This window comes from Buteo buteo, chromosome 10 (assembly GCF_964188355.1).
Source record: "Buteo buteo chromosome 10, bButBut1.hap1.1, whole genome shotgun sequence".
NCBI lineage: Eukaryota > Metazoa > Chordata > Aves > Accipitriformes > Accipitridae > Buteo > Buteo buteo.
In genome coordinates, this window is record NC_134180.1 from 20,434,712 (window position 1) to 20,455,686 (window position 20,975).

General features: G+C 38.6%; 1 protein-coding gene across 1 annotated transcript in view; it reads left to right on the plus strand.

Moving 5' to 3' along the window:
* Window positions 1-20,975, plus strand: part of KCNT2 (potassium sodium-activated channel subfamily T member 2) — a 156,213-nt gene that overhangs the window by 30,876 nt on the left and 104,362 nt on the right. Inside the window, exons 2-5 of the mRNA XM_075038894.1 lie at window positions 5,595-5,674; window positions 14,001-14,100; window positions 17,077-17,133; window positions 18,008-18,056. Of these exons, the coding sequence (XP_074894995.1) occupies window positions 5,595-5,674; window positions 14,001-14,100; window positions 17,077-17,133; window positions 18,008-18,056 (286 nt within the window). The remainder of the gene's footprint in view (window positions 1-5,594; window positions 5,675-14,000; window positions 14,101-17,076; window positions 17,134-18,007; window positions 18,057-20,975) is intronic.

Here is a 20,975-nt window from a genome sequence, read left to right on the forward strand (position 1 = left end):
CTCAGATTACATCTTGACTGAATTAGAAGAGTACAATGTATACTTGTACTTTGGGTATTTCAAGATGCTTCTTACAGTTTGAAAGATGGGTTTAAACTAGGGAAGACCACTATTTAATGGTATTTAATTTTAAGAAGGTTAAAAAAACTACAGTGTTTTCAAGAGAGTCCTATAACTTCAGTTGTTTTTGCCGCAGATGTATCACCATGAATTTATGCATTTTCAATAAAGCTGAAGCAAGAGTCAGTAAAGCGTAAGATGTGTTCTTTAACTTCCAAAAGCAGCTTTTCATGGAGTATTCAATGTCTACCACATACACAGAAAAAGAAGCAATAAACCAACTGTATACACAAAATCCTTATGTTCATCAAACATTTCTGTCCCAGTAACCATTGTCAAGGAATAGTGTTTTAATCCTTCAGCTTGATTTCTTTTTGGCCAGGGTGGACTGAACTACAATGTCTTTTACAGGACGATAAAAACCATGAAGCACAAATTGTTTAAACTACACTTTTAAATTACTTAGACTAGAAATACAGAACAAAACCAAACCTGTTTCATAGGCCAGATGATCTGCATACACATATGCTATCACACTGTACCGCATGTGTGCCATTTCATCAAAACCATTTGCTTGGAATCAAATTCCAACTAGTATTTATCCTGCAATAGAATAATCAAATTTTATATAAGTATATGACAATGAATTTCACTCACTCACTTGAAACATGTTTACTAACTTAATTAAGTCCAGAAAAAAGCTTGTTCAAGCCCTTCACTACTGCTGCTACTACTACTACTACTACCACCAACACCACTACTAAATGATATAATATTGCAAGTGAGGATCAGAATTTATTTTTGTTACGTTCCCGAAATACTCCTTTTCTAGGTTACACTTCATAGTGGGAAAAATACAGAAAAGAGCAATACTTGAGGTAAAACTTTAATCATTAAAAGATTACAACAAAGGTTCAAGTAGAATGAGTGTTCTCCCTAAAAATAAATAGCAGAGTATTGGGAGGGAACAGTATCTGGAGGTTTCTGTCCTTATCCCTGCCAGTGGGCTCCTTCAGCCATTCATTCTTAGCTTTACTTAGTAGATAGTAACCTTTAAGAAACAAAGTGAAATATTCTCTGCTTCGTAGCCAGAGTATCATGAAAGTGTACATTGGTTATAGAAGCATGATAATGTATTTCTTGCAAATGTAGAAGGCCAATATGGTTTTTACTTAAGTTTAAAAAAAAGTCAGGAGAAGGAGGAGTTGAGTCACAGAAGTGGTATTAGCAGCATTCATAATCCATTTTGCCATGGAAACTGCTGCACTGTGGAATTCCAATCCATTGTGAGCACAGGTTGCTAAGGGAAGAGAAGTAGACAGCCGTTAGAAGGCTATCAGAGCAATTCATAATGGTAGTGATAGGAGGGTGATTAGCTCCCACATCCTCTTTCCTCATTATCATTAAATCATGGCTTACTGTTAACATGTTGTTCTTTCATGATAAGTGGCTACTGTAGTCTTCTTACAGAAGAATCTGAGAGGTTAGTTTAAAATGTGTAAAAAAGATATCAATACTGTTCAGCTTTTAAATGACATCCCTTATTTCAGCAGCTTGTGCCACTCTGTTTACCTACTGAAATATGTCCTTGAAGATTAAGTATGTACACTTAGCATGTGGCAGCTGCCAAATCATGGGACATGTTTCCCACTAAAACTGTCATTGCATTAATGACAGTAAGTACCTTGGGAAATGTGCAGACAAGAACAGAAGCAGAGCTCAGGCCTCCCACAAACCTGCTTACCTACCAGTTAACCCCTGAACATGCTTCCTTAACTTGCCTTAAGGTTACCAGCTATCTAAATTGTACTTCTGTTAATGGCAACGATTCCTGCAGTCTTGAACAGGACAACACTTAGTCTATATTTAAGCTCAATAAAAGCCTAGAAACAAGTTGCTCTTCATCTGATGGGCTTTTCCTCTAGTTTGGTGGCAATTTCTAGGACATTCCTCTGGGCCCAAGCTCTTTGAAGTACCCAGTTGCAGGTACTCTTAGTTTAAAAAGCAAAGGGTAGGTGGGTTCCTCGTCTTAAATTCCAACTGCTTAAAGATCTTACCACAGAAGGGGTATAGCCAGGCAGGGCAGAAAAGCTCATCTAGGATAGGGGTTGCTATTACTGCTGTGTCAAACGTGTCATTGCACAGAAATAAATTCAAAATTCTGTGAGTTCTGAGGTACTTAATGCCTTCTTTGCCTCAGTCTTTAATAGGGAGACCAGTTATCCTCAGGGTACTCTGCCCCCTGAGCTGGAAGGCAAGGATGAAGAGCAGAATATACCCCCCTTAATCCAGGAGGAAATAGTTAGTGACCTCCTACGCCATCTGGACACTCACAGATCTATGGGACCTGATGGGATCCATCCTAGAATACTGAGGGAACTGGCGGAGGTGCTTGCCAAGCCACTCTCCATCATCTATCAGCGATCCTGGTCAACAGGGGAGGTCCCAGAGGACTGGAGGCTTGCCAATGTGACTCCTATTTACAAGAAGGGTCGGAGGGAGGATCCGAGGAACTACAGGCCTGTCAGCCTGACCTCGGTACCGGGGAAGATCATGGAACGGTTTGTCTTGAGACCACTCACATGGCAAGTCCAGGACAAGCAGGAGATCAGGTCCAGTCAGCATGGGTTTACGAAAGGCAGGTCCTGCTTGACCAACCTGATCTCCTTCTATGACCAGGTGACCTGCCTAGTGGATGAGGGAGAGGCTGTGGATGTTGTCTACCTTGACTTCAGCAAGGCCTTTGACGCTGTCTCTCACGGCATACTCCTTGAGAAGCTGGCATCTCATAGCTTGGACAAGTGTACTCTTCACTGGGTGAAAACCTGGCTGGCTGGACGAGCCCAGAGGGTTGTGGTGAATGGGGTGAAATCCAGTTGGCGGCAGGTCACAAGTGGTGTTCCCCATGGCTCGGTGTTGGGCCCCGTTCTGTTTAATATCTTTATCAATGATTTGGATGAGGGGATTGAGTGCACCCTCAGCAAGTTTGCAGATGACACCAAGCTGGGAGGCAGGGTTGATCTGCTTGAGGGTAGGAAGGCTCTACAGAGAGATCTGGACAGGCTGGATCGATGGGCTGAGACCAATCATATGAAGTTCAACAAGGCCAAGTGCCGGGTCCGGCAGTTCAGTCACAGCAACCCCATGCAGTGCTACAGGCTTGGGGAAGAGTAGCTGGAGAGCTGCCCAGCAGAGAAAGACCTGGGGGTGCTGGTTGACAGCCAGCTGAATATGAGCCAGCAGTGTGCCCAGGTGGCCAAGAAGGCCAATGGCATCCTGGTCTGTATCAGAAATAGTGTGGCCAGCAGGAGCAGGGAGGTGATTGTTCCCCTGTACGCGGCACTGGTGAGGGTGCACCTTGAGTGCTGTGTTCAGTTTTGGGCCCCTCACTACAGGAAAGACATTGAGTTGCTGGAGCGTGTTCAGAGGAGGGCAACCAGGTTGGTGAGGGGCCTGGAGCACAAGTCTTATGAGGAGTGGCTGAGGGAGCTGGGGCTGTTTAGTCTGAAGAAAAGGAGGCTGAGGGGAGACCTTATCACTCTCTACAACTACTTGAAGGGGGGTTGTAGCGAGGTGGGTGCTGGTCTCTTCTGTCAGGTGGCTGGAGACAGGACGAGAGGAAATGGCCTCAAGTTGCGGCAAGGGAGATTCAGGTTGGATATTAGGAAAAATTTCTTTACTGAGAGGGTTGTCAGACATTGGAATGGGCTGCCCAGGGAAGTGGTTGAGTCACCATCCCTGGAGGTATTCAAAAAGCGTGTAGACAAGGTACTCCAGGACATGGTTTAGTGGACATGATGATGGTTGGACTCAATGATCTTGAAGGTCTTTTCCAACCTAAATGATTCTATGATTCTAAGTTATAGAGCTTAGTTCCAATATAGATTCTTAATACGGTTATGTTTTTGCTTCCTCTGAATAGGAAGCAGTGTAATTATCCATTCTACAAGGAATACTACAAGAAACCACACCAAAGCTAAGTGACTAGCTAAAATTAACTGACCTCAGTGAGTGAGTCAGATCGCGCCTTGTTTCTATGACATGCTGACCCTGTCCTAGAAAGTGATATGCCTAAACTTCTGGTAATCAGTAAGCAAGCATGAAAAAGTCACATTACCTGAGATGCCATCCATTCTGGGCCCACAACTAAATAATCCTCCAATTCTGTAAGTGTACAGAAATGTATGGTATTAGACAATTTTTTGAGGGGAAGAGAGAGACTACAGACAACATTAGATTATACAAAGACTGTTTCAGCAAAGGCTTCCCATGCAAGAAGGGAAATACTGAAGTCAGGCTCCTGCTTGAAAAATACGACAGTACATATAAGAACAAGTAACTGAAGTACAGTGATTTGATGAAAGACTACTGGAAAGAAATGCACAAATAAATATCAAGTATGCTTATGAACAGAAAAGGTATATGCAGTTTTGCAACACATGATGGTATACAGAGAAATGACAGGTAAGGAAGCAACTCACTTTCATGATGTCACTTCAGTAATAGTAGAACAGTTCTCAAACTGAGGACTGACTTCTCAGGAAGGCAGAGAAATTGTGCATCGAGAAATCGTGATTCATTGCTGGAGGAGAACTCGGATTGGTGAGGGAGATCCAGTCAGTTGGGTAGAGCAGGGACTTCAGTGGAAATGGAACTAATGCTGCACTCATCCTGCAGCAAGCAGTGCAGTGACAGAACTCTGGAATGGCCTAAGTTTTTTCACACAACTAATGCACATGTTTTTTTCCCCCCTTGCCAGACCCTGCAACAGTTTTCTTTTCTCTTCTAGTCTGTAGAATTATTGCATGAATTGTGCTCTGACTGAATTGAGGGACAGAAACATGAAATACATCCTGGCAAATATGGGGAGAAGGGAGGAAAAACAGATGTTACTGTTGCTTTAATATAGTCAGGAAGGGGAGTTATTTTCTGTACAATATTGTATGATTGCAACATAATTTTGCTTTCACGTCTCAGTATTTCATTGTGACAAAAGCAAAGTTCAGAGAGGGTGGTTTGCTTGGTGCGTGAGCATTTGATTAAAGGTGAACACAAACAAGTGAAAGCTTAACTGAGACACGAAAGCTTAACAGAGATGTGAACAAGATATAAAAAAGAAGAATCATTAAAATGTCAATTTTACAAGAAGGGAGTTAAACTGAGATGGAAGGTTTAACCTGAACATCAAGGAAATCTTCCTTACAAAGATGCAGATATGAGAATAGTCTTCCAATGAAAATACCAAAACCTTAGATGCTTCTGATTTTGCAGTGTAGAGTGTCCAAGTAATATGAAAATGATTCTGCATGTAAAGGGGATAAACTAAGTTTTCAGTTTGCTGGTTTTTTTTTGTTTTGTTTTGTTTTTTAATCTTTTAACATTAGTGATTCAGATCCAAGTGAGCTTTTGGCTGAACACTCTATATATTCCTCCAGTTATATATAAAGAACAGATGATTAGGGAAACAAACTATTTTTTTAAAAATAATTTATTATCTTTCATATTCAATCCTAATACTTCCTTTTATATTTCAGGGTGCAAGTTGAATTCTATATGAATGAAAATACATTTAAAGAAAGACTAAAGCTCTTCTTCATCAAAAACCAAAGATCAAGTAAGCAGTTGGATTAATTTCTGTCAAGCATAATTGTGATACATTGGGTAGAATCCAATTCCACTGAAGGCAACAGCAAAGTTATCATTAATTTTCTTCTGACCTAAAATTTTGCCCCATAAAGGAGTCAGTTTTACATAATGTCCAAAACAAATTCAGAAAGTATTATTTAAACTTAAAAACAACATACTTATTTTGTAGGATCAAATACTTAGTGGCGTGATTTTGTTTTTGTATCATGATCAAGTTGACTAATTTATGTGGATCTGACATTGCAAAGCTCATTGACAAGTCATGACCTTATGTCTAGGAAAGCAAAGAGCCTCTAAGATGCTGGGGAAAAAAAAGCTGCAGAAGTACCTAGCTTTTTGAAGTGTTCAATTTTATTAAGTATTCCTAAATAAATTTCAAACCTGATCTGTACTAAAAGAAAACAATTTGGAAAGGAAACTAATTGGGAGGCCATACCTCCTTCTCCTGAATGTGGTACCTCAGAAATTAGTGTGATTTAACGATATCTTCATTGACATGTGCATTTAAATTCATAGGCCATCATAGAAGAGAATAATGCGGAGGAACTAAGATATTAATCTTTTTATATACATCCCTGCAGGTAGTCCACACGAGTGGAAGCATTGTATATTACCAAATCTTGATTAGACCAGTGGAGTTCATAGCTGTGAGGAGCAGTAACTGACCTCAATTTTCCTCTGTGTAGCAGGATCGAATTTACCTCCATTTGCCCTAACCTGTGAAGAATTAAAATTACAATAGCTTTATACATAAAGTTTTTAGAGTAGAAGTAATGCATTTTGGCCTTTGTGATACAGTGAAGATGGTTCTATGGCTTTGTGTCTGGGAAAGGACAGAAAGGAGGAAAAGAACTTTACTTTTTCGGTGTCCCAGTCTAAAAAACCCAGACAAACAAAATTTGAGAGACTAGATCAAGTGTTTAAAAATAAGACAGACTGAAAGATCTTCTATCTTGTCCTGGTTTCAACTGGGATAGATTTAATTGTCTTCTAGTAGCTGGTACAGTGCTATGTTTTGAGTTCAGTATGAGAAGAATGTTGGTAACACTGATGTTTTCAGTTTTTGGTAAGAAGTGTTTAGTCTAAAGTCAAGGATTTTTCAGCTTGTCATGCCCAGCCATCGAGAAAGCTGGAGGGGCACAAGAAGTTGGCACAGGACACAGCCAGGGCAGCTGTGACCCAAAGTGGCGTAAATGGGGTGTTCCATACCGTGTGATGTCACATCTAGTATAGAAACTGGGGGAGTGGGAGGAATTGCTGCTTGGGGACTAACTGGGTATCGATCAGTGGGTGGTGAGCAATTGTACTGTGCATCATTTGTATATTCCAATCTTTTATTATTACTGTTGTCATTTTATTAGTGTTATCATTGTCATTATTAGTTTCTTCTTTTCTGTTCTATTAAACTGTTCTTAACCCACGAGTTTTACTTCTTTTCCCGATTTTCTCCCCCATCCCACTGGGTGGGGGGGAATGAGTGAGTGGCTGTGTGGTGCTTAGTTGCTGGCTGGGGTTAAACCACAACATTATCTGTAAGAGCTAGTATTAATAAGTACTAGTTTAACATTACAGAACTTGATCTTTTTATTGGCTAAGCTTCTCTAACTTTCCAGGTGTGATAAGCAAAATATTCCTCTAAGCAAAAAAAAAAAAAAACCCTAAACAAACAACAAAAAAAAGGCACTGGTCTGTGAATAACTGATATTTTCAGTTTAGGCTTTGGAATTATTTGCCAGTTTCCAGCTGGAGAATCAGGCTTAACAAATCTGCTGGAGGTTCATCCATGGGGAAAGCTTTATTTATTACACTTGCATAGACACACAGGGGAAAATTCATCTCAATTCGGGTGCCTAAATAGGATAGAAAGGAGAGGACTACCTCTGCTAGTAAATGATGTGGATAGCCGTCAGAGTATCTTCTCTCCTAAACTTCAGATGGGACACAGTTTTTTTCACATTATTATACATCTCATAGAATCATAGAATGGTTTGGGTTGGAAGGGACCTTAAAGATCATCTAGTTCCAGCCCCCCTGCCATGGGCAGGGACACCTTCTTCCAGTAGACCAGGTTGCTCAGAGCCCCATCCAACCTGGCCTTGAACACTTCCAGGGATGGGGCATCCACAACTTCTCTGGGCAACCTGTTCCAGTGCCTCACTACCCTCACAGTGAAGAACTTCTTCCTTACATCTAATCTAAACCTACCCTCTTTCAGTTTAAAGCCATTACCCCTCGTCCTGTCACTACATTCCCTGATAAAGAGCCCCTCCCCATCTTTCCTGTAGGCCCCCTTTAGGTACTGGAAGGCTGCTATAAGATCTTCCCGGAGCCTTCTCTTCTCCAGGCTGAACAATCCCAACTCTCTCAGCCTGTCTTCATAGGAGAGGTGCTCCAGCCCTCTGATCATCTTCGTGGCCCTCCTCTGGACCTGCTGGAGTGGGTCCATGTTTTTCTTATGCTGGGGCCCCAGAGCTGAACACAGCACTCCAGGTGGGGTCTCATGAGAGGGGAGTAGAGGGGGAGAATCCCCTCCCTTGACCTGCTGGTCACACTTCTTTTGATGCAGCCCAGGATATGATTGGCTTTCTGGGCTGCAAACTAGATTGGGTTGGTAAATTTATTTTCTAATGAAGATTTTTATTTGAAATAAGTTTCTTATCCTGTATTAGCACACTTTAGAGCTCTCTTGCTGCATTTTGGCCAATATGAAAGGTGTGTACAAAACCTCAGTATGCATAGAACAAAGAAAGGAGATGTGTGAAGAACAATTTCATACTCCATTTTATGTTTACTTACGTTTACAAATCTGTGTTGCAAAGAATGAGTTTTTGCTCGTACATTTTTGTATGTAGGTTGTGGAGTCTCCCTCCATAGAGAATATTAATAAACAGTCCAGACACAGTCCTGGGCAACCAGCTCCCTTCCAACCTCAACCACTCTGTGATTCTTGTTAGAGGTAAATGAGTTTAACTAAATTTACATTTTAAATGTGATTAATTATACTACAACTTCTAAAATGGTTTTAGTTCTCTTCTACTTTTCTCCTTGTGACTTCACATCTTTAAGTATTTTATATCTTTATAGCCTTTGACTTCTGACATTGTTGATATATGTGTAATGGAGTAAAAGACAAAACACAAAAAGCATCCTAAACTAGAAAAGAGTATTACTCCTGGCTAGAAAGGCAGTCTGGGAAGCTGTAAGCAATAAATAGCCATTTTGTTCCTGATCTACTCCACAAAACAAGGGTTTGATGCAGTCTTGTTTACTTATTAAGAACATCTATAAAGTTATGACTTGACTCACTGTAATTCTCTTTTCACTGGTAAGGTTGGAAGGTTCCATATAGTACCTTCTCGCTTGAGATAAGCGAAAGAATTTTTTTCCCTACTTAGATCTTAACAAGATTAAAAAAATTACATATATACAGATACATATTTTGATGGCAGAACTGCAGACTCTGTACATCTAAAAATAGATACATTTATGAACATCAGCACAAAAATTAAACCAGAAGTTAGTTAATTAGTATGAATTCATAGCCATTCCTTTGCCAAGTGCATACCCTTCTGGCTAAGCACATTAAGAGACATCTCATAAATTACTATACTGGGACATCTGTGCTAGGTTATGATTGGGTAAGTGTGATGTATGGGTCCAATGGAGAGGAATGATGTGGAAGTTTATTTGAAATAAGCAAGAGAGTGGGAAGCAACTGTTAATTCATCCTATTGGAGATGGGTTCATGCTGTAGTCAAGTAGCACAAGAATTTTCCTGCTTGGCTTGCTTGATGATTGCTGGAAAAATACAGATTCTGATGGAGTTCTCCTACACGGTGATGCCATACAGAGCTGAGGTAAATTTTGTAGAAGCATGCTGTGGTTTTGATTAACGAATGAAAATACAGTAATGAGTTCTTCCTGTAGACAGCTAGTAAAGACACTGTCATTATGGGCACCTTCTTTTCCTGACAGGTCCTCAGGAGAGGTCACCAAAGAAAACTCTTAAGAGATGAGGCTTGTTTTTTCTATTGTTGAATTATGCAGCCAGTTCACAGAAAGTAAGTTGGAGAATGGGGGTGCTTACTGTACTGAGAGCAGCATATGGTATGGGCATGCCATTTCCCGCTAGAATCCCACACGTTACCCAAGCACTGCTACTGGTTCTAATGATACAAGAAGCTTAACCAACAGTTAGCCAAGGCAATTTTCAGGACAAACAAATAGGAAATACAGCAAAATTATTACTGTACTGAATGAAAAAAAATAAATCCCCAAACCAAAGCATTCAGTATTAGTTAAGTTCAGTCAAACACTCCTTCTGCTTATGCAGATTTTGGTTCCTGTCCAAATAATCACAACCAGAATCCTCTAAAATACAGCCTCCGAAAACCAAACCTGCTGCTGAGATAGTACCTGCTACTCATTCAAGTGTACTCATTCAATCCTCCACTGAAGTTGGAGGATTCTGTTGCCCAGAGTTATCAGGGAGTTGATGAATAAAGATATTGCCCTTTAGATCTTAGTCAGTGTTCAGCGAGGGCATTGAAAACCTTCCTTCACATACTAAAGATGTAATTGCTATCAATGAGAAAATAATTGTCAGTAGTATCAGCAAATTTCCAGATAGTATAACCAAATCAAACTACACGTTCACCAACAGTTTTTGCTAATACTTAAGACTTCACAAGTGAATTTAACACATCAGAATGTAATATCAAGTGGTTTTGTCAACCAGAGCAGTCAACTCTAGAATTCATATGAATTTTCTTCAGAATACTGTTCTGATCGAAATCACATACAGACCGGTAGCATGAAATATCAACTGTTTCATTCATTATTCTGGTTTTGGAAGTATTTGTATAAACTGATAAAACAAACCTTCATCTGTGTCTAATGTCAGCTTAGCTTCCACTCAATCTTCCGCAAGCAAATGTCTAATCAAGTTCAATGAATGCATGAAAAGCATTTTACAAAGGTGTCAGCCAGTGCCCCCCCCCCCAAAAAAAAAGAGAAAAAGATGACATATTGGTATGACTTGCTTGCACTTGCCAAGATCACACACTGCATTATCACAGCCTAAAATAAGTCTTAAAGGGAAAAAATAAGTGAGGTTTCAGTTCAGTGGAGAGGGAATAAAAGATAACCATCACCAGGATATAAATTATTAACAGTATATTTTCATCCAACTCCTAAAGCCAGCAGCTGAGGTAATTTTGCTAAAAAACAAAAATAACTTAGAGACTTACAAGAAAGGAATAATGGAAGGTGATTGTAAGATCTTCAGCTGCTATCTCTGCTACTTTTGCTTTGATTTAGATCAGTTCTCTAAATCGGAGGATTAATCTCCAAAAAATGGTTGTAAGGGAAGCATCACAGTCAGAAAGTCACTCTGTAGTGACTGTCCCCTCCTTCCCATACTTGAAATCCTCAGTCTCCATGATGGTGGAATAAATGCATTGCTTCCAACTCACAGGTGACATCCCCAACTGTGAGGCTACAGAAGATTTTGACCAGAGAGGATGCTTATTTGGCAGTCCTACATTAATTATTAAACCTTTAGCAGGGGTGACTAAATATGGTCCCTCTGACAGCACATGCTGTTTCTAAAGGCTAGGGCATACAGAACTAGGAGAGGTGACCTTCTGAAATAGGATAGACTTGAGGGCTGTTCTTCCATATTTATATTGTAGTAACAGACCCAATCACATATGGTACAAGGCCTATCCTATTGCCTTATAAGCTTTATATATAACCCAGTCCATGATGTGCACCCTCTACCTATGCTAACTAGAACCCTTAGATGAAGGCATGTGTGCTATGAAAACCCTGCCTTGTATTCTGTGGGAAACACATTCCTGTAGAGATATCCACGGCCTGAAGCATAGCCTGGAATTGATCTATGGAACTTGAATACTTAAGTAGTTCTAGATCTTTCAGGACTAAGATTTGAGAGTTAAGAGTTTAGGGCAGCAAGCAGGAGCATGGGTCCCTTGTATTGATGTAGTCTTTAATCAGAAAAGCACTGTTTTCTTTTGGCATTTAAACCAACATATAATTTCAAATGATGATGAGAAACCAGGCCATTATCAATGCAAAAAAGAGGTGTTTTACACCAACATTAACATTTACAGAGCTAAAACCCGAGAAGAAACAAACAATAGGCTTTTGTATTTATCTAAGAAAGTTAGACAACACAAAATTGCTAAGGAAAAGAAACCCTGGTGGGCTTTTTTTGTTTGCTTGTGGTTAGGTGGGTTTTTTTGATTTTTCATTTGCTGTTTTTTCTTTTTTTTTTTTTAACATTATCTACTCTTCTTGTTGTAATAGCCTAGTTGTTATGACAACCATTCATACTCCAGGAGACTTATACAAATGGGCTAGTATAGACAAACAATTCATGTTTTCTTCAGCTACAGTTCAAAAAAGCTGCAAAAAGAATCATAGCATTGTCCAAGAAAAGTACTGGGGTTCTTCCTAATCAAATAATAGCATAACAACACACTCAACTCAACTTCTACAGCCTCTCAATCCATTTACTGCTTCAACCCCTTTACTCATGTTGGGAAATAAATAGTCTGTGGCTAATTACTCTTGATAGGACAGCAGGAATCACTAGGTTAATGTTCACAAACCTAATTGCCAATAACAGCTGTGGGACTTCTCACAGGATTCTCACAGGATTTTAACCCCTAGTTTACAGATGACAAGATGCTGTAAAAGTCTCTCCAGTTCTCATGTCATAACTGCAGTGTCACAGTTAAAAGTAGTAAGCAGTGTTGTGTAATAAACTTTAAGATTTCTTTCGGCAGTTACATGGTAGAATATTTAAGAATCTATTTTATATTTTTCTGTGTTTGCTGTAGATTGCGTTTTACTTGGAGAGAAACTAGTGAATATAAAAGGTGATTTATCAGTTTTATCTGTACCGTGTTCATTTTGATCTTAGGACTGAGTAAAGTCAAAAAGTATGTAATAGTAGTGTAAGTTAATTATGATTCTTTCCTTAAAAGGGAATGTATGCACACAGCTTTGGGTATGCGTAATGAAGCTGTAGTTCTTAAACGGTAGCAGTAATTATATTGAGTTCAGCAGACCTGCTAACGTTATCTGCAACAGGACAATAAAAGATACTATCTTTACTATGACTAGGTGCAAATGAAGTCACATCAGTGTAAGACTCAGTCAATGGTCTTGATATTCTGCTTTGGGCAGGAGGGTTCAGCCATGGAGAATTGGACTCTCAGTTCACAAGACTGAAAAAAATTAATGCTTGAAGTGACCTCCCTGCCACTTAACCTTAGTCAACTGACAATTTTAACTTAATTAGTGAACAAAAACTTAAAACCAGGAGTTAGATACAAATATTTACAGTGGCAAAATTTTTAAGACTGAAAATTTAAACTCTAATCCTCTAATGACTGCAAAATCTGATTAAAATACAATTAAGTTGCACTGTACTAGATAACGGCTCCAATTAGCACCGAAATAAATTGCCCATGTGATAGAAGCAAGTGTCCAAGTGGATCCCTTTGAAGGAACCCTGTCTGTGCAGTAGACCTGTGTTTGTGGGAAATACTGTAATATTTTGTAATAGTATTTGTAATATATCCTTTCAGCTAGAACATTTCAATATTCACATGGTCTGTAGAACAAGTTGTTGATTCAGTTCAGGTGTGCCTTCAGCATGACTTTCAGATGTCCTGATTCATGGACGCATAATTACGCAACTTCAATGTTAAATAACTACACTTTAATATTTTATAAGTCGGGATAGTATTAATATATTCTATATGAGAAGCTACTACATGAAGACTTTCAGATGTTAATATTTAAATACTCGCCATTGTATATTTTCTGCCTATGGTTGAAAGTATGTCTTCTCCATGTCGCTGTATTTTGCATCTCAAATACCATATGTAGTTCTTGTTCCCCTTTCAAGATAGTGGACTTGTAAAACTACAGAAGACTCAAAGAATGGCATCAGGAAAGATGAATGGCATAGAAGACCTTGCAAACAAATGACCGAGTAGTTCTTTACATTAAAACAGACTGAGTCTTAACCCAGAGATTTCTGGAAGCTGGAAAGGTGTATTATGTATATCTGACAAGCTTATTCTCATGTTCTTCTGTATGATATGCTGATTGTCCATATCATCGACAGATTACTGGCTAGATTGACCTTTGCTCTGTCGCAGCATAGCTATTCTAGTTCCTTTTAGTTTTACCTTAAAGTGGATGAAACTGTAAAGAACCTGAATTTATTTCTGTGTTTTCTTTTCTTTTTAAAATAGGTCTGAGAATACGATTATTCAATTTTTCTCTCAAGCTACTAAGCTGTTTCTTATACATAACTCGTGTGCTGCTGGATGATCCTACACAAGGATTTGGATGGTAATGGGTTTTTTTTTGTTATTTCTGCTCTCAAAGCATTGTTTAACTTATAAGAAATAAATGAATTTAGTGAATAAATGTTTGATATTCTGTCAACAGAGGTTTGGTTTTATGTCTTACAGTTGTTCTGAAAGAATTATAAAACTAGTCTTACACTGTGAATGGAAGTAAGAACTAAAATAACAATATTCTTTTTTCACTTTACTGCTAAAATAATCCTGACTTTTTACTCAGATACTGTGTGTCAGATATAGTAGTACAAACATATCTTTTGGTTGTATTATTACATAACATTGCTATGTATCATATTTATGTTTATATTTATGAAAATAAAATTGCAAATATCTGGTTGCCAGTTTATGCAACAATAATTTGGGGATTTTGCTTAAATAATTTTACTTAGGATTTTACTTACATAATTTTACTTAAATAATTTTACTTAAAACCCCAGATCCTAGAAAAAACCAGACACATACATAAAACTGAGCTTTCATAGAGATGACATTGATGATAATTGTCTATTCCTCTGCTTTGTCTACACACTTCGAAGAGAGGGAAACCAAAAGTACATTCTATACTCACTGTGGTCTATGGTCATAATGCTGATTTTGCACACCTACAATTGTCAGTATGGTATTCTACATTGTTCATTGGGTGCTCTGCTTTTTTTTTTTCCCGCATGTGTTATACAATCAACCACTAATTGTAGAAAAAGTTATAATTTATTCAATCCTGTACTTAAGTTGTATTTGTACCCCGGATATATTGAACCTTCTTAATTCTAAATGCCAATAAGCACCACATTTTATTAACTTACTTACTTTCACTTGATTTGATTCTGTTGGCCTTGAATACTGAAAGAAACAAAGCCCTGATGAAAATACTAAGCTTGGGATGATAGAACTAGCACTCTTCACACAATATTAGGCAAAGGACAAACTATGACTTCTAATTTTAATATTTGAAAATCAGTTAAATCTAATAAGGGTAATACTATAAAAAAGCTAGTGCACAGGAGAAATACTATATTTTACAAGAATCAAAACCAAAGCAAAGTGGCTTTACTCAGCATTGCATGAGAGAAGGATGCGTGAATGGGAAGTACAGAAGATGCATCTGAGAATTTTTTTTGTCAAAATTTATTGTAAGAAATTAGAACATCTGAAAAAGGGCCAGGAAAAAATCTCCCTGGAAAAGCAAGAACTGCAAAACCTATTTTTTGACTCCACATGTATCTTAGAATGTCCTTCAAGGAGAGGAAATGTTTAGGGAGGGAACAAGCAGTAAAGTTTTCACAAAACCTTTAATAGTGATGGGGAAGAGAAAATCCATCCTCAGAAATTTAGGCATAGTAGCACAGCAACTCAGGGACTTGAAATTTTACAGCTATTGATAGTTTCTGGCATGAAAAAGCTGCTGATACTCTTTTGTTGTGAGAACTCGAGTGAGTCCAAGTAAGTGTGTTACTTACTGCAAGGTTATGCCTGGGTATGCAGAACAGATTAGAACATTAGCACTTCTGCCACAGGCATACTTTGATACTTTTGTATTCATATGCAAAGACTTTTCTGCATCTTGCAGACTGCTTAATTACCCAGATCTTTCCTGACATACTTGTTCCTTCAATCTAAATGTTTAACAATTCACCAGCCAGAGCATGTATTTGTATTTTCTATATATATTATTCCCTTACATTGTGTTGTGGTACACTTAAGAGACAAGTTAGTTTGTTCTATCTCTGTATAACATTTATCTGGCTGAGAAATTTCAGATAAGTCACTTCTGCATGCTCACTAAGACCCCAGTCTTAGAAGCTATGCCAGACAAACCAGCCCTGTTCCCAAATGGTTCCCCGTTTATGTCAATGGTTTTGCCTGTAGAGGTCCTGAGGGCTTGATACCTAAACTACTGTCATGATACAGTCTTACAAATGCGGTGGTATGAAAAAAAAAATCCTTTCTAGAGACTGTGTTACAGCCTGATGAGACAAACTACTTGGTGTGCTGAGAGCACAGAAAACATTATCACCTGGTGTTTTTAAAGTGACAGTTCTGGGAGGAATGCTTTCCATCACAGGCTCCCCCTGCAGATTTATTTCCTGTTTTTCAGAAATGCCTGTGCAAGTTAGTATGTTTCATTTACTCCTTCAGGCACAGTGGGTGTACAGGGAAGAGCTTAAGACATAAAGCATCCTTATTAATGGATACCATTTAGCACCTGTCCCACTCATAGTCAGTAAAAATATAGCTATTACTAATCTGTGGTCTGCAAATCCTTCTCTTTTCTGCTGACCTTACTTGTCAAGGATAAACAAGGATATTTTTCATCGTTTACACAAATACATATTCCCACATCCTTACATGACCATTTGAAGGGAGGATTTGTGCCAGCAATTCAAGGCAAGATAACATCACATGTACATAGCAGCTATTTTTTTACATAGATGTCACCAGTTTCTTACTTGAATTACTGCTGCATGAATCTGCAGCCCTCCTCATATCCTCACAAGAGGATATAAAGTGTAGTTTGGTGCAATCTTTCCTGTTGAGAGTATGGCAGGTATGTGTGCTCTTTCTATCCCAGCCTATCCATAGGATAGGATTTCTAGTATCTCTTGATCTTCAATATTTATAGTGTACATAGTTCAGCTTTTGAAAGGTTGTTTCGGTTGTTTTGTTTTTAAATTGGAACATGTTTGAAAATAAATCCTCAAAAAATGTAACCTGAAATGCTTCATAGTCCTTTATCTACAGATATGGAACACATACAAGAACTACTTTCTAGAAGTTATTTTACTTTTTAAAATGTCTATATCCATTGCCTAGGGTTTCAAACTACTGCATGCATTTTATTGAACACTTAATACTGTAATTAATATCCCTTTTGTCCCATGTTTTTACAATTGTGTTCCCTATTGCTAATCCCTACAATTGCTAATGAAAATGGTCTTTGCTTGGATGGGATGACAACTATCAGTAAGGAATTAAACCAGAGTTGTTCCGATCAAAACTACACACCTGGAACGATTGATTGGTGAGTTCCTAATTTAAAAAAGCAAACCAAAAGTCCACATAATGGTGGGGTGGGGAGGAAAACAGGAAGACAAATCCATTTCCATCTGGAATGGTGACATTTTAACATATAATACTGACGTTACCGTAACTCTCACGCAATTACTTCTGTATTCCTGAATATTCAAAACTGCCTTTGATATTTTAATTGTTCCTCTGATTGCATAAGTGAACTGCTGGATTGGATGTTCTTACAAGATCTGAATGCCACCAATGCTTATACCTTGCTGAAAAAAAAAGGATGCCCTTATTTAAAAAAACAATTATATGGCTAACAGTAAATGACTAACAGTGAAGTTAGTTGTGCCATTGAGTGTGCCAGATTCCAGTAGTACTGTATCAATTGCCAATTATTGAGTTTAGTTAAATACTAAGACAACATGAGGTTTTTCCAAGGTATGACAGCCCCTGTGAGTCAGATATACCATTTATATCGTTAACACACATAGCAAAAAGTTCACACAAAAGAATTGTCAAGTTTCTTTTTCCTACCACAAAAAGTTATTCCTCTGCATCTCTAGAATCAAAACCAAAAATTGATTCTTTCTGGAATCATAGGGGATCAACTAGCAGCCACTGAAGCAAATAAAAGATTTCAATATCACTGGGTGTTGGATTACTTTCATGGGAACTCAATGATTGGCTCTGGATTAGAAATACAAGCAATGTGAATACTCAGTAGCTAACTACTGACTTAAAATTTTTATTACTGAGAATTTTTTTTAAAAATAAGGCTGCTCTAATTTCCATTTACATGTACAAATTTCTTTTCATTTTGTTCAAAACATGTAATGAGCTTTTGATTAATTTCATATTTATTTCCTTATAATGAACAGGTCTCCTATTATTTGGGTGAATCGAAGCTTGCCTTTATGGAGCTTACAGGTAACATTTAAATGGGTGATTTAATTATTTGCGTTTAATAACTGTAGACAATATTGATTTATAGCATTTTAGTGATGTTAAAGGATACTTGGAAAATTGGATGTTAACAAAGAAATCTACTTGATGACCAAGTACAACTAAAGCATAAAGATTAGCTGATCTGAGCTAAATGATTTGAATTTATATGGATTTAATATATATTTATGAAGTACTAAATCTTAAACAAAACATTGTAGAATTAGATAGCCTTTTCTCTTAGAATTACCAAGCTCTGTTGAGTCAGGTAGTCACTGCTCTAATGATGAGTTTAAATTTCATAATTGCTTATGACTCACTTTTGACATGCTTCATGGGCTTTCTTGTTACATACACTAGAAAACTAAAGTTACTTCGTAATATAGAAACCTACATGTTTAGAGGAGTATGTCACAAAAGATGCACTACGTCAGTGCTTAGTAGGTCTTGGAGGTCTTTTGAAACTTGTGGTTCAATCCTCAGTGTCCTGGAGCCTGCTTATTTTAGGAACACTTTTTTTACTCATGGAAAGTGCTGGGGGAATTCTCCTTGTGAAATGTATTTTTTCTATTAAGAGTTCCTTAAGCTTCCAGAATGGTTATATATACCATTATATTCCTGCACCATGCTTAGTGCAATGCCATTATGAAGGTTTGTACCTCTATGTAATATACAGTTTTACTAAGGGAAGAATCTGTTGATGAAAATACCTTTCAATTTCTTGCTTAAAGTATGCACAGTTTGAATAATTTTTGACTTAGAAATTAAGATTACTGTATTCAATTTAATGAAAAAAAAATGAGAGATGTATTTGCTTATTGTTACAGTTTTATTCTAATAAGTTTATTTGATAAACACAGGAATTTTTACATATGTGTTTGTGTATATGAGTGTATATACACATGCATTCATGGTGGGATATATACAATAGTTGCAAACAAAGATTTATTTTTATTTGAGATATAACCTGAGTTTGTATAAAACAATAATACTTATTTGGAGAAACTGATATCATATTTTGATTGCATATTTTAATAATTTTCCAATTCATAGCATCTTTTTTAATTCTAGATAATGATATTGTGAGTGCAAATAGTGCACTCTTCTGAGTTTTCAGTAGTAGTAAGCATAAGTTTAAAATTAGAAATCCTGAGGCATGTTTGACGTGAGGCTTCAGCTTAATTTGTACATTTTCTTGACAGAATATTCCCACTATATACATTAAAATACAAATATTTGCTATGCAAAGGATTTAAGGAAGTTTTATGGTTATTTAATATATGTAAATGTCTAAGTAAATTTTTTACTATTTTGATATTTAAATATTTTTAAACTCCATAATACATACACTAACTACATAAAATCTAAGTAAGGCTGATAAGTTGAGCTCAGTTGCATTTAAATATTAAAATCAATAATGATTCATCTGTATTGGTTTTTGTTGTTTTCAACTTTCTGAATTATACACAGTAGGAAAAGTGTTTGTTTTTCTACACATTCATAACATTATTACAGAAAAGTAAAGTGCTGACTAACTTCCATTATTTACAGCTTCTTCCTTCTCTCTCTGTCTTGTGAAAAGATCTTGGTACCTTTTAGGAACAGACAACTGAAACTTGAGACACAATCTGACAGACCCTGTATGGAGCTCTCTAAAAACCATGGGAAGGCCACCCTGCAGGCTCTCTGGAGTGTTAAACTTTGAAAAGAGCAAGAGGACTCAAGTCACAGCCTGTGCTTTTAGTCAGAAAAATAAAAATATTTAAGCTTCATGCTAAATGCTTGTGATGGGTTGACCCTGGCTGTACGCCAGGTGCCCACCAAAGCCATTCTATCGCTCCCCCATCCTCAGCTGGACAGGGGAGAGAAAAATGTAACAAAAAGCTTGTGGGTTGAGATAAGGACAGGAGAGATCATTCACCAATTACTGTCGCGGGCAAAACAGACTCAGCTTGGGGAAAATTAACTCAATTTATTACCAATCAACCAGAGTAGGGTAATGAGAAATAAACCCAAATCTCAGAACACCTTCCCTTCACCCCTCCCTTCTTCCCGGGCACAACTTCACTCCTGGGTTTCTCTACCAACCCCCCCCCAGCGGCACAGGGGGACGGGGAATGGGGTTTACGGTCATCACACGTTATTTTCTGCCGCTTCATCCTCCTCAGGGGGAGGGCTCATCACACTCTTCCCCTGCTCCAGCGTGGGATCCCTCCCACGGGAGACAGTCCTCCATGAACTTCTCCAACGTGGGTCCTTGCCACGGGCTGCAGTTCTTCACGAACTGCTCCAGCATGGGTCCCTTCCACGGCGTGCAGTCCTTTAGGAGCACACTGCTCCAGCGTGGGTCCCCCGTGGGGTCACAAGTCCTGCCAGAAAACCTGCTCCGTGGGCTCCTCTCTCCACAGATCTGCAGGTCCTGCCAGGAGCCTGCTCCAGCGCGGGCTTCCCACGGGATCACATCCTCCTTCAGGCACCCACCTGCTCCAGCGTGGGGTCCTCCTTGGGCTGCAGGTGGATATCTGCTCCACTGTGGACCTCCATGGGCTGCAGGGGGACAGCCTGCCTCACCATGGTCTTCCCCACGGGCTGCAGGGGAATCTCTGCTCCGGTGCCTGGAGCATCTCTTCCCCCTCCTTCTTCACTGACCTTGGTGTCCCCAGGGTTGTTTCTCTTACATGTTCTCACTCCTCTCTCCAGCGGCTGTTTCTCTCCGTCCCAATTTTTTCCTTCTTAAAAATGTTATCACATAGGCGTTAGCACTATCGCTGATTGGCTCGGCCTTGGCTGGCGGCGGGTCCATCTTAGAGCCAGCTGGTATGGTCTCGAACACAGGGGAAGCTTCCAGCAGCTTCTTACAGAAGCCACCCCTGTTACCCCCGCCCCCCCCCCCCACCACCACTA